The sequence below is a fragment of the Mytilus trossulus genome, chromosome 14, assembly GCF_036588685.1.
Source record: "Mytilus trossulus isolate FHL-02 chromosome 14, PNRI_Mtr1.1.1.hap1, whole genome shotgun sequence".
Lineage (NCBI taxonomy): Eukaryota > Metazoa > Mollusca > Bivalvia > Mytilida > Mytilidae > Mytilus > Mytilus trossulus.
The window spans coordinates 42,371,247-42,385,108 of NC_086386.1; the positions used below are offsets into that span (position 1 = coordinate 42,371,247).

Consider the following 13,862-nt stretch of genomic DNA (forward strand, 5'->3'; position numbering starts at 1 on the left):
GGCAAATTCTGGTATTAATTCATGTAATTTTCAAAACGTCTTGAAATTTTGGCAGCAAGTGGGAAACTAGAAGTTGAACTTACTTTATATTATAAGAAAATATAATGATAAAAGTTTTGAATCTTATAAAAAAAACCAGCTTATTTAAGGGAGTAGAAAGGAAGTATCAATACCAATTCAATAAAATCATTTAATTCACTTTGTGTTGATGTTATTTTCCTTATTTTGTTTTACTTTATCTTTTTTCAGCTTTACCAACAATGAAACATCAAAGTGAGTATTGTCTTTATGATAAACGCTATCAAAAGTATATGCACAGATATGTTACCTTACATTTGCATTTTTTAATGTTTAACATAACATGCGTTAAAAATGCTACTTACGATGTTTACAAATGCAACATTTCACATCAGATCTGTTTAAAAAAAATGGAAGTAAACAACATGTACAATTTGATAAACCTTAACCTGAGATATTTTTTGTTAAATTGGAAGAAGTTCAAAACCGGCTTATACATGTAGTATGTTCATGAAAGTACCGAGTACAAATGCAGTTGGATGAATTACCAGAAACTCTAAAATGTTATATCCATGTAAAAAAAACGTTTGAATGGTTTTACAATAGTTAATCTTGGGTCCTTATAGCCGTGTTGACGGCCGTTCATTATAATGATTTACTTTTATAAATTCTTATGTGAGTGGAGAGTTGTCTCATTGGCACTCACACCACATTTTTCTAGACCTAAATAAACGTTTTACAGGAAGACTGCACGCATGGTTCGTCCTGTACAATTGTTATTTTGTCCTTCTTTTTTTGTATCGGAACGTTGTAATGTGTAATCAAAATTAACAAAAAACGACATGTTTTTATTTTTTCCCCCTCATTGTTGATAATAAGCCGCTATTTTATTGCATAATAACTAAATTTAAATATGTTCCCTTTCGACTTAATGTTTCTAAAACTATAAGCAATATGTCAACTGCATCGGTTGTACGGGCAGATCGGTATGAATATATGTTCGTCTTGCATAGTTTCTCTTCACTTAACAGGCACTGTATGGTTCATTCGAATGTTAAGTTTCCATTGCTACACAATAATTTTAAACTTTCATTAGCAATTTAGTGTTTTGAACAGATCTATGCCAATAATATGCCAAAGTAATTTATTACATTTCAACTACGTACAGCTTTTTTCAATTAAACCACAAAAATATTTCAATTACATTTGTTTAATTTTTTTTATAAAAACAAACTAATTTCGTCAGTGTCAATAACTCTGTTTAAGTATTGAAAAACTACAATCAAACACCACATTGAAATCTTTCGACTGAACAACTCAAAACCTACGTAAAACCGGTGTTATCTTAGACACATAAAAGGCAAAAGAGTCTGCTTCTCAACGTATTACTCTTACAAAAACGTGTTTGAGTTATTTTAAGTGATTATATGTTTATAGACGTGTTACACCATCAGTATAGTGTTTATAAACAATCATATTAGTTCCTTCTGACATAATTTGTATTTATATTTTAGGGTAACAAAAACCTTAGCTGTTTTCAGCGAGGCAAGTGACAATGACGCCACTCCATTCTATGCTTTACTCATCTGTGTCTGGGGTAAGTTCTACAATACGGTCTTTTTCAAATGACTGTTCAAATTTGATGCAAGTATCTTCGTTTGTCAATTGACTCAATAATGTTCTATCTATTTATTAATATTCAACTCATCATATAAACGCACGGTTGAAAATTACACCGTAGACAGGTAATTTATTAACCATGTTCTTTTACGTCCTTGTAGTTCTCGTGTAAAAAATTCGTCTGCTTTATCATTCTAGCTTTGGAGAGAACAATTAACGTTAAGTTTCAATCAAATGGAGACAATACAATTTTAAAAAAATATCTTGAAAGCCAAGTAATAAAAAAAACAAAGGATTAGGTCCGGCCCGGTAAGGGCCGATGTCATCCTCAAATTTCAGATTCATCTAACGAAAGTTTTTGGACAATTTTTATATACTTAAGTGTCTATTTCAATTGATTCGATTAGTTTATGTGAAAGATTCTAACTGATTAAGTCATTAAAAACGCGCTGATACAAGTCTAAATATGAAAAATCTGTCAAATATGCAAACAAAACGTCACTTTTCAGAGGGTTTTTATCAAAAATGAAAGTGGCCGCATCCGTGTTCATCCTCAACCTTTTTATGTTTTGTTTTATAATCAAATACAACTAACACTTCAATATTATGAATGAACACGAATACCGCCACTTTCATTTGAGACGGAATTTAGCATGACTTAATGATGCTAGAACGCAATATTTGTGCAATGTATTGTCAAAAACAGCTCATATTTTTGTAGCAGAAGAATTTTACTTTCCAAAATATAGTTTAAAGATTAGATTTTCACATTTTTCTAAAACTGCTGTATTTTGGGGCCAAACAGGGGTCTTACTGAATCTACTTCTTTTATTATTAAACGTCGATCTTAACATCTTGTCCAATGTACTAGCTCAACGACTGAAAAAAGTTATATCAAAACTCATAAACACAGATCAGTCTGGATACATAAACAATAGATTCATTGGATTCAATTTAAGGCAAGTACAGGACATTATAGATTATGCAACTATATATAATAAAAAAAGGCTATTGTTTTGGTCGATTTAAAAAAAAAGCCTTTGACACTGTTGAATGGAAATTTATGTTAGATACTTTATATCACTTTGGATTCAGTGGATTATTCATAAATTCGGTTAAAACTTTGTATACTGCACTACAAAAGTCAAAAAGTCTGGAAAGACCAGTTTTTGTCTGAATTCGCATGAACTTTTATTTGACATTCTTAATTGGTCTGCATAATATAAAAAAATCTTGACATATTATTAGGTTGTCTAAAAAGATTCTTGATTTTCCTTAACAAGTGTCTTGACAGTATCAAGATTGTCTTAAAATTTCTCAACACTTCCTGTATCATCTGATAAGATATATATATAGGAAGATGTGGTGTGAGTGCCAATGGATTAGTCTCGACCAATTCTTGACTGTCTTAAATTTGTCTCGATCTGTCTTGACATATTCTTGACATTATTAATAATGTCTGAATATGGCATGACAAATTATTGACATTCTAAATAATGTCTGAATATGTCTTGACACATTCTTGACAGTATTAAATATGTCTTGACAATATCTCAACAATATAAATTTCGCCTGAAATGTGTACAGACTTATTCTGCACGGTTTATGACATCTTTTGGGTTTTTGTGGCTAAAAAAGAGGAGGGGAAGGGCTGTCGTGTTGGTGAAAGAATTTGTTCTCATCTTGATTCAAACTATATTTTTTTTAGAACAACCCAAAAACATTTTTTTTTTCAAATTTGAGTGTTGAATTTTATAATTTTTTATCAACAAAAAATTGTGATAACTCCTTCCTGAAAAGAAAAAAAAATGTTAAGATCTATATTATGTATATATGTTTGAGACCAATGAAATTGATTAAAAGATATAAAATTCAAAACTCAATCTCAATTTGAATAAAAAATAGAAATCATTGATGGGACCCATTATGAATACTTTTTTTTTATTATTATTCCTGGAGAAGATAATAATTTTCTTTTAATCTTTGGAATCATTATGGAAGGTCAACTGATAAGTTGTATGGATGCTTACAGGTAAATCAGTAATTTCTATTTGATAGTTGCATGTATTCTGGGGTGTGTAATACATTAATGTTATGGGGAACATCCTGTCCATGTGAAATACTTAATATATATTCCAACAGATGACATTACACAAATTTTTCTTTTGTTATATGAATGATTTTTATATCATCATAATTTGCTATTTATATAAACTACATTTTTGTACAAAAATTATTTACCATATTAAAATTGGATATTATGAATGTAGAGTGAAATATGTCTACCATATGATTGGTTTTAATTATTTAATTAATAAAATTTAGGAATCAAAATTTGTAATTTAAAAAAAACACATTTAAATTGTTTTATATCAACACACCCTTTTAATTATTCTTTTTACATTAGATTTCATAGCCATATTTGCATTTGTGAAACTATTTAAATACCCAAATTTTCAATTATTTTACATGCCCAACTTTCATATTTGTTGTAAAAAGTGTTACTTAAAACAACAGTATATTATGTAAAACGAATTAAAGATAAAAGTTATATTATGAATATTGGTCATGATTTGTAAAACTCAGAACTGTCAAGTAAATTTAAGACACAATTCAAAATGTTCAGACTATGTCAAGCCATGCTAAGAAAGAATAAGAATGTCGAGAATATGTCGAGAAATTTCAAGACAGTATTCAAATATCATGAATTTGTAAAGAAATTTTAAGACCATATTCAGAATGTCAAGAATATGTCGAGTAAGATTCATACAAATTTGATATAAATGAGAATTTGTCAAGAAAAATTAAGACACGAGTCATACTTTGGGAGAATGTCAAGTAAAAGTTCATGCAAGTCAAGACAAAAACTGGTCTTTTCAGACTTTTAGAATTTTGAAGTGCTAATATTCAAACATGTATTTTAAAAAAAATGGATTGATTTCAAAAATATTTAAGAATTTACGAGGGATTAAACAAGAGTGACCTTTCTCTCCTCTACTTTTTGTTCTATCCGTTAAAATATTGGCACTAAGACTTCGAAGTAAAGAAGATAAAAAGGATTTTAGATAAAATTTAATAGAAAAACACATTTAATTTAAGTAAGCCAATTAGCTGATGATACAACTTTATTTTTAATGATACAATTGAAATCGAACTATCATTAAATGAAATTGAAATCTTCGGATCTTTTTCCGGATTAATTATAAATAAAAATTAAATAGATATGATATGTATAAGAAAACTCAAAAATAGTAAAGACAAAATAGCATATATTACCTGTACAGATAAACCTGTAAAAGCTTTTTTGGGACATATTTTAAATGAAGAATGTGAGAAATTAAATTTTAAAAATAAAATAGAGAAAATGGATAAATTATTTATTCTTTGGAAAACACGAAATCTCATTATTTTAGGAAAGATTTTGATCATCAAATCTTTGATTATACTACTCTTTACCTTTTAAGCTAGCTTTCGCGTATTTCCAGAAAAATATAAAAAAGAAATAGAAAGAAAATGTTTCAAATCCATTTGGAATTGCAAACCAGATAAAATTAAAAGAAGTACGATACGTAGTTATGAAAACGGGGGTTTGAATATGATTGACATTGAAAAAATCACTTTGAATCACCAAAAGAATCATGGATAGGTAGAATCTTAAATACAGATGTAAAATTATACCTTTATATTATTTACATTGATCAGGAAAAAATTGCCTATATATGAATATGGATTATAATAAAACTGATCACTATTTACCTAATATCTAAAAATTGTACATGTTGTGTACTAGTTATCAAATTAAAATGTGTACAAAATAATTGTACAAAATTATAATTTGTATTTTGACTTTGTACAAATTGTAAAAAAATTGCCTGTACACGTTATAATATGTATAAAATAAGGCCTAATTTTACTTATAACTTGTACAATATTATACATATGATAAGTTTCAAATCAAATGACAAAAAATAATTTCAATTTTAATTACGAATCAATATGAAACACACTGATAACTCTATTTCAATACTATACAATAATATACAATGCACTTATTTGTTGGAGCAGGTGGACGAACCATGACATCTCGAATTACACAAAACATTCTGCTTTTAACATTTACACTTCAAATTGTTACAACCACCTTTACATTTGCAAACGAGATAACCCTGTTCTTCAATTCTTCCTCAGTTTCAAGATTTGGCAAAAGTTCCACGGACAAAGAAGAATAAAATAAATCTATCTTTGGATCTGAACCAAACAGAGCATGAGAAGACGATTGACCAATTACTCTGTGATATGATATATTTTTCTGCGATTGCACGAAGCGCAACCTTTCATACTACTGTTGTGTTTTAATGTCATTCATCCATACTATGAGCATTTCTTCAATGTCTAAATTTGCAATTTATACAGACCCTTGACTTTGGCGATGTCTTGGTCGCTCATGAACTATTACTAATTCTGACCATAAAGATTTCAGTTCAGAAATGATATGTGCAGTGAACTCTCTTCCATCATCGCTTTGGAGGATATGGGGTAAACCAAAGAGAAGAAAAATGTCAAGTAATTGATTGGTCACTTTTCTTCAATGCCCCTTTTTCATTTTTAACTTTAGAAATTAACTCATTCAATTTGCCCCTTGTATAAAGATTGTTGTGCTTAGATGAGTTATTCTCAGCAAATTGCTGAACTTCCTAATAAAATTCATCCTTTCGATCAATAATAAATGAATCAATATGACTTTTAAAATAGCATTGAAATTTTTTTATAGTGGGCATCAACCCTTTTTTTTTCACAATATCCATATGATAAGTTATTGTACAAGTTATAAGCGAAATTAAGCCTTATTTTGTACAAATTGTAATTTGTACAAGACCTTTGTGTACAAATTATTATTTGTACAAAGTCAAAATACAAATTATAATTTGTACAAAGTCAATATATATATATATATATATATGTGTATTAAAAAGCTAGATGAAATTAGGAGGAGGACAGACGGAAATACCAAAAATCTTTTACGATATTAGAAAACAAATTATTTGGGGGAATGAATACTTTAAATTTAATAACAAATGTCTTTTTTCCAAATTTGGATAAAAGGTTCTTTGATTTATATAAATGATATTTTAAATGAAAATGGGGAAAATCACAAAATGTAAACTTGCAAAAAATTGAAAATAAATCCGACTTGATAGCTGAGTTTACTTCCCTAAAAACGCAATTCCAAAAGATTGGTTACAACGAGAAGTATAGTCTATGTAAATAGACAATGTTTGTCTATAAGTTGTAATTATAGTGACATTTCTTTTTTTGTCAAATAAGTTATTAAATAACAGATTAGTAAAGAAAAAAATTGTGAAACCTTTTGGTATAAATGTATGGTTAAATGTATTACAATTACAGACAAAATTTCATTTGAAACCATTGTACAAGTTTATGTTTTTATTATCTAGAAGAAAAATAGTTAAAGATGTATCGATGGAAACTTTTACAAGGCATTTTATCAACCAAAAAGTTATTATTTAGATGGAAGGTAACAGACAATGATTTATGTAGCAAATGCTTTATTGAAGAAGATTATCAACATTATCGTATGTCATGTTCTTTTTTACACGACTTTTGGAGAAAAAAATATTATTTATTGCGAAAAGTAAATAATGAAAAAAGATTTCACATTGAACAATGTTGAAAGATATTGTTTTTGGCTATAAAATATATGATAGATAATACTTTTGATTTAACTATATATATGAGCCAGTCCATGCGAAAAGGTACATAAAAAGTCCTTTTAGTAAACTTTACAGGACACGTTATTAAAGTTTGTTATAGTATTTTTGAAAAACGATTTATCCGAAAAAAATATCATTATTGTAAACATTTATAAGATTTTCAATTCTATCTCGAGTGTGTCGATTAAAACAGAAAAAAGACGTAGAAATATCTAAATTATTTGCTTTTTGAGCAAGTGTAAAATCATTTGTTCCTCGGACTAATGCTTTACCGACCAGCAATTAAAAAAATCTTGATCAAACTAAAAGGGGGAGGGGGTCTCAACACGTGCAGGTGCGTGTAGTTCACAGCTTGATGATATGAGGAAAAGTAAATAATAATTATGCATACTTTTAAGAATTCCTAAATTTTTCGTTTTTGTACCTTTTCGCATGGACTGGCTCATATATCTTATTACTATCATTGGGTTTTCAATTTATAAATCCTACCATGTATCTGATTAGAAAATGAAAAGACTTAATTTTTTGGGGTCTATTCATTAGAAAAATTTATAAAAAGAATGTATTATACTAAGAAGTTAAAGAAGATAAATTTTTAGTTAATGTTACATTTTGTAAATAAACATTTATGAGATTGATGTTTTATTAATTGATATAATAAAATTGAAAGGAGTAGGTCCGGTAAGGACCGATTTTGCCTCAAATTTCAGGTTCATCTGGGGAAAGATTTTTACCACTTTTTAAACACTTAAGTGTCTATTTCATTTAAATCAATTAGTTAATGTGAACGAATTTAACTGATTTAATCATAAAAAGCGATCTGATTCAAGCTAGAATATGACAAATCTATTAAACATGCCGAAAAACTTCACTTTTCAGATGAATTTTGTCAAAAATTAAAGTGGCCGCATCCGTGTTTATCCTCAACCTTTATATCTGTTATGTAATATTATAAAATACAACTAACATTTCAATATTAAGGATGCACACGAATGCGGCCACTTTGGTTTGACACGAAAACCGTCTAAAATTTAACTAAAATACTAAAAATTTTAAGATGTTCAGTAATTTAGCATGACTTAATGGTGCTAGTGCCCGGTATATAATAATATGTGCATTGTAATGTCAAAAACAGCCCATATTTATGAAGCAGAAGCATTCTTCTGTTCAATGAAAAACTAAAAGTTTACAATTTAACGATTCTGTTAAACTGCTATGTTTTGAGGCCAAAAAGAGGTCTTACTGGACCTACTCCTTTATATGCATTCTTCACAAGAAGCTTTGACTTGTCGGAGACAATGTAACAAGCAACTGATGGAAATAAAGGAATTTTAAAAATAATAATAAAATAAAAGATTAAGGAAAATTAAAAAAAATCTTTGCATTTAAAGATTAAAAATAAAATAAATTGACTCTGAAATACAATTTGGGTTAATCATGTTAAATATTAAAACCATTATAGACTGCACAAAACTTAAAGCCTACTGAAAAGAATAATGGTGTCTTAAGGGGACACTAGCTGTCAAATTCTTGTCTTTTGACCCAAATTCTCATATTTTATTTTATAACAATGAAAACAAATTATTCAAATTTCCAAAAAAAAGTTAATACAATTTACAGGACATGGCCTTAAATATTTTTGGCTTCGTTTCGTATGTTAATTAGTCTTGAACCTTACTGGCTGCTTGAACCGATTTATTATTACATTATTTAGATTTAATTATTGATTGAACCAAACAAATCATACTTTTCTATGTCTTGTAGATAATGCGCCTTTACCTGAATTTCAGACAACAGAATAATGACATTTTATAAAGAATTACTTTTAACCATTCTTTATATGACATTCTTATCTTGTTCTATAATCATATTTAAGTTTTTTTGGTTTTTTTTTCTTACCTATGCAAACATATGCCAAAAGATGTATAGTTTACCCTTTTATCTGGCTACACGTGGCACACACTTGTGTTGTATATAATCAAATAAGGATTTTTTGGTTTGCATTTGTAAACAATCAAATAACATTTTTAAAATTAAAAAAAAATCGACAATTTAAAAACAAATCGAAAAGTTATGGAAATGTTTTTTTTCAGGAACATTATTTCTCAAATTATGGAAAAGAAAAACAGCTACATTGGCCTATAAGTGGGCTGTAGATGAATTTGCAATGACAGAACCAAACAGACCACAGTTTTATGGAACACGAATAAGACAGGTAAGATAGAAGTTTTTAGCTCTTTTAATATACTTTGCGTGGCTATACACACTGTTTTTCTTCTTTTTTAAAACATTACCTTCAAAAGTTGGAAATGTGATTAATGCCTGCGTCAATATGTAGTACATAAACACAATTTTAATATAAATATAAACATATAAGTTGCTCACATAACTGGCGGAATTCTTTGAAGCTTTTTCAGTAATAGATTTTCTTATACCTAACACTCCTTTATCCAGTAATTCACTGTCGAAATGATTATTTCCTTGAACAAGGATAATTTCAGTACATTTAGGAGATAACTGTATTGTATTTTAAGCTCCGACGGCATCAATTGGGGATTTGATGGTCGCAAATTAAGTTTACTGGCGACGCGTTCGCGGAGACAGTAAACGGGTATTTGCGACCATCAACTCCCCAATTGATGCCGTCGGAGCTTAAAATACAATATTGTTATCTCCATTATAATGAAACTGACAGAAAACAACGTTAAAACATGTATTTAAAATCTGTCATATGCCGTCTGCGCTTGCGCGTACGTCCCATAGCATCAATTGTCAATTGATGCCATGTAAATAAGTGACGTTATCCAATCAAAATGAACGTTACAAACGTTGTTGCATTAGAATGTGTCTTTTGTACAGATGTCTAACATTTACAAATACAACAACTACTCATTTGTAACAAACAAATGAAGACTTTTAAGTCTGTATCTTTCATAGTTTTATTAAGGTACAGTTTTAGAACTATACAATATATAAGAAAGATGTTTATTCAAAAATCGTGTGTACGTTTTAAATCGATTGCTGAATGATGCAATGTTAGTAGCTCTAGCACATTGTGTTCTTTATATAATTGAAAGGTCAATTGACCAGCAAAAACTTTTGATACCAAGATCATTCCAAGGGTCACCATCATTTGGTCATTTATTTGTACATAATGAACCAAGGTTTGTTTATAACCATGTTGCCAGTAGCCATTGCTGTATCTACAGTGGTACATATAATTACCAGTCCGGGAATTCAGGTCAAAATGAGAAAACAAGATGTTTTTGAAAAATAATAACTTCATAATTCATGAAAAAGGAAAAAAGACATAATACAATTAAAATAAAGACCATTTGTTCCAAAATGATTGAAGGTTTTAACACATAAATAAATTATTGACGAGAAGCTACTTTCGGTTTACTCAAAGTTACTGTTAGCGTCCTAAGCATAGGTGTCTTTCATATTGATTCAATAAATAAATATTTCTAAATTTTTTTGCATAAAACAAGGAATATAATTGTCAACTTCTGGTTTAGAAATATCGCACTTTATTTACACTGATTCAGAATTTAGAATTGGACCTTGATATCTGGCCTTGACCTAGTTTTCTATTCTTTGGACGAAAGACCTCAAATCAACAAACCCTAGTTCTCTATCTTTTATGTTTTACAAGTTACAAATGCATATCATTTATTTCAAATGCATTAGGGGAAAACAAACTCTTATATGGCGTTTACTTTTTGTCAAAATCTGACAAAACCTATCCTGGGGATATAGCGAGCAATTTGATAAAATGCATTTGTCGCTTCCTTTTAAGGTTACGGATCCGGAGGAAATCTTGCCACAAATTAAACAGTGTTTGGGGAAACTCTTACAATAAACAATTATTCGACTTAACAGGATCTACCAGAGTCAGTCTTCTAAAATGTAGTAAATTACAAATTTTTCAAGAAAAAAATATCTCAAAAACAGGCTTTGAAAATTTTGGCAAAATGCATGCTTCCAAAATGTCGTATGCGAACTTGAACATTTTTGTAAATAGCAGTGAAATAAAAACTTTGACATTTATGGATTATCCAAGAACTTATATTATTTTCACAGAAATAAAGAAATGTACAATTTTTTTTCCCAAAGCCATTCTACAACGATTTTCAAATTTTCATACAACATTTTGGAAGCAAACTTTACAAACAACAGACCTTGGCAATTTTGTAATATGTCTTATTTTACACATTTTGAATGGTCTTACTGTATGCTATTTTGTAATACCGAAGATTTTCTTCCGCCCGGACCATTGGTGTCAACAAGTATTTTTAGCCAAAAAAGTCATATAAGACATTCAAGAAGCCCAGCGACGATATGCAAAAAAATTAAGCGAAACAACAAAACGGGGTACGTTATAAATTTGGCGGAAGAAAACATAAATTATCAGAACAAATACAAAAGGTTTTTCCACAGAATAGTGGAAAGACCTAACTAGTCTATCTTTATTGCATATTTTAGCATCCGGTGACAGATCAAGAAGATTGGTACTATCCAACAAGAAAACAGCTAAGAAAGTTTATGTTGTCTGGGCTGACAATAGTATTCATGTTATGTATTGTGTTGGCAAGTGTGATTGGTGTCATTGTTTACAGAGTGTTTGCTAGTGTTGACTATTGTCCTCACATGCCTCCTGAAGCCTGTGTGATGGTTACGACAGTTGTTTCTTCTTTGCTGAATACAATATCAATTTTGATACTAAGCAAGGTAATTGAAATATATAAAAGAATAGAATATAAATTCTGAATTTACAGTAAATTACAGGTAAATGTAACAAAGCTACAGAAATTTCGGTGTCACAGTAAACTACTATTCTTAAAACTAAGCTAAAGTCATATTTCATTGTTGATTAAGGGCGTTTATGAAAGGAAGCACTACTATGTTACCTATCTGAAAAATTATTATACCATTTACAAAGGTATCCAACATCAAGCCTGTTCAAGTTTCACCCTATCAACTTCTCTTAACTACTCAGAGTGTCTTTTTTTCTAAATATTACCCAATCTTAAAGTTGAAACTATATCTTGTTCGTCTGCTTGCTCTTCCGTCCAGTCGTCCACACATTTTTGTTCTTATTTTTCTGATGAACTGTTGAACATACTTCGTATTTTGTCAGCAACGGGAAAGTGATATACCGTATGGTTTACACACCGTACTGATTTTCTTGTCTCATTCATAGTGGGATCATATGGACAAAATAACTTGATATTTTGTTCAGTAGCCATGCGTTGAATGGTTTTAAGGTATTGGTACTTTTTAAAATATGTCAGATGTAGACTATCCATAATTTGAATATTATTTAAATAATACATTGTTTTGAATGAACTTAATACATTGTAATATTTTCCACAAGGAAATATTACTTCATACTTGCAATCAGTTTAACAGATATAATTTGTAACGTGTGTCAACTTGTCAAACACGTCAGACGTCAATAGCTACTTCCAGGTGTCCGAAATATTTCATAACGAATGAGGGCAAGTTAAGACTGTCAACGTATGCATTCCTGTTTTATGATAATGGAACAACATTTTTATTCTTTTTCCATGATTTCAATTGCATTACTTTGAATAAGTCAACCTTAATTGTCTCGATCAACTAAGATATCAGCAGTATTCCATTGGCATAGCAATAGTCATGGATATTAAACCTAATCACATCTACGATTAAGCTAATACTAGTTAATTGTTTTTTTTTTAAATTCAGTATTCCTTTAGTGTATTAGTCTGAATGAAGATAGGTTAATACACCCTAGTGTTGATTTTCAATCAATACTATTTTGGGTTTTGATATAATACGTTTAAAAGTTTTTTTCTTTCTTTAAATGTCCTGTTTAAAGTCAGGAATATGGCATTTGCAAGTTCTTATCTATGTATGTTGCATTGTCGTGTGCTTTAGTTCAGTGTTTCTGCTGTTTCGTTGTTTTCGGCTTATAGTTGATGTGTTTCCCTTAATCGATTGATGACTTTTGAACAGCAGTATACCACAATATAAGACACCTGAAAATGAAAGTAAAATAGGTTCCATAACTTTAAAATTTTGATGGATTCAGTCGAGGATTATGCCAGGCAATGGGCTAAGCGCGAGAAGGAAGACGTAGACACTCTATCCGAATGGATAAAGGCAGTGAGGTCGTTAATACAAATCAGAATTAAGAAACTGAATGGGTCCATCAATGCCCATGCTACGTCAATCTTCAAAGATCCAAATGTTGCTAAACACCTATCTGACCTCCATGATGAATATGTTGTTGTCCCCGCAGACAAAGCCCCAAATAACATCGTTTTTATCTGTAAAAGTCATTACATTAATTGCTTGATAAACGAATTAGGTATAGACAATTCACTTGGAAACCCAACATATACCCTCACGACATTTACCAAAGAGGAAATCCTGGATAATCATAGGTCTGTTCTTTGTTCCTTTGGTATTTCAACCAAAGATGAAGAACTGGATCTTCCATCACTG

General features: G+C 29.7%; 1 protein-coding gene across 1 annotated transcript in view; it reads left to right on the plus strand.

The window, feature by feature from the left end:
- LOC134697782 (anoctamin-7-like) overlaps nucleotides 1-13,862 on the plus strand; it is a 57,402-nt gene that overhangs the window by 13,312 nt on the left and 30,228 nt on the right. Inside the window, exons 7-10 of the mRNA XM_063560069.1 lie at nucleotides 250-273; nucleotides 1,533-1,615; nucleotides 9,464-9,585; nucleotides 11,856-12,101. Coding sequence (XP_063416139.1) covers nucleotides 250-273; nucleotides 1,533-1,615; nucleotides 9,464-9,585; nucleotides 11,856-12,101 — 475 coding nt within the window. The remainder of the gene's footprint in view (nucleotides 1-249; nucleotides 274-1,532; nucleotides 1,616-9,463; nucleotides 9,586-11,855; nucleotides 12,102-13,862) is intronic.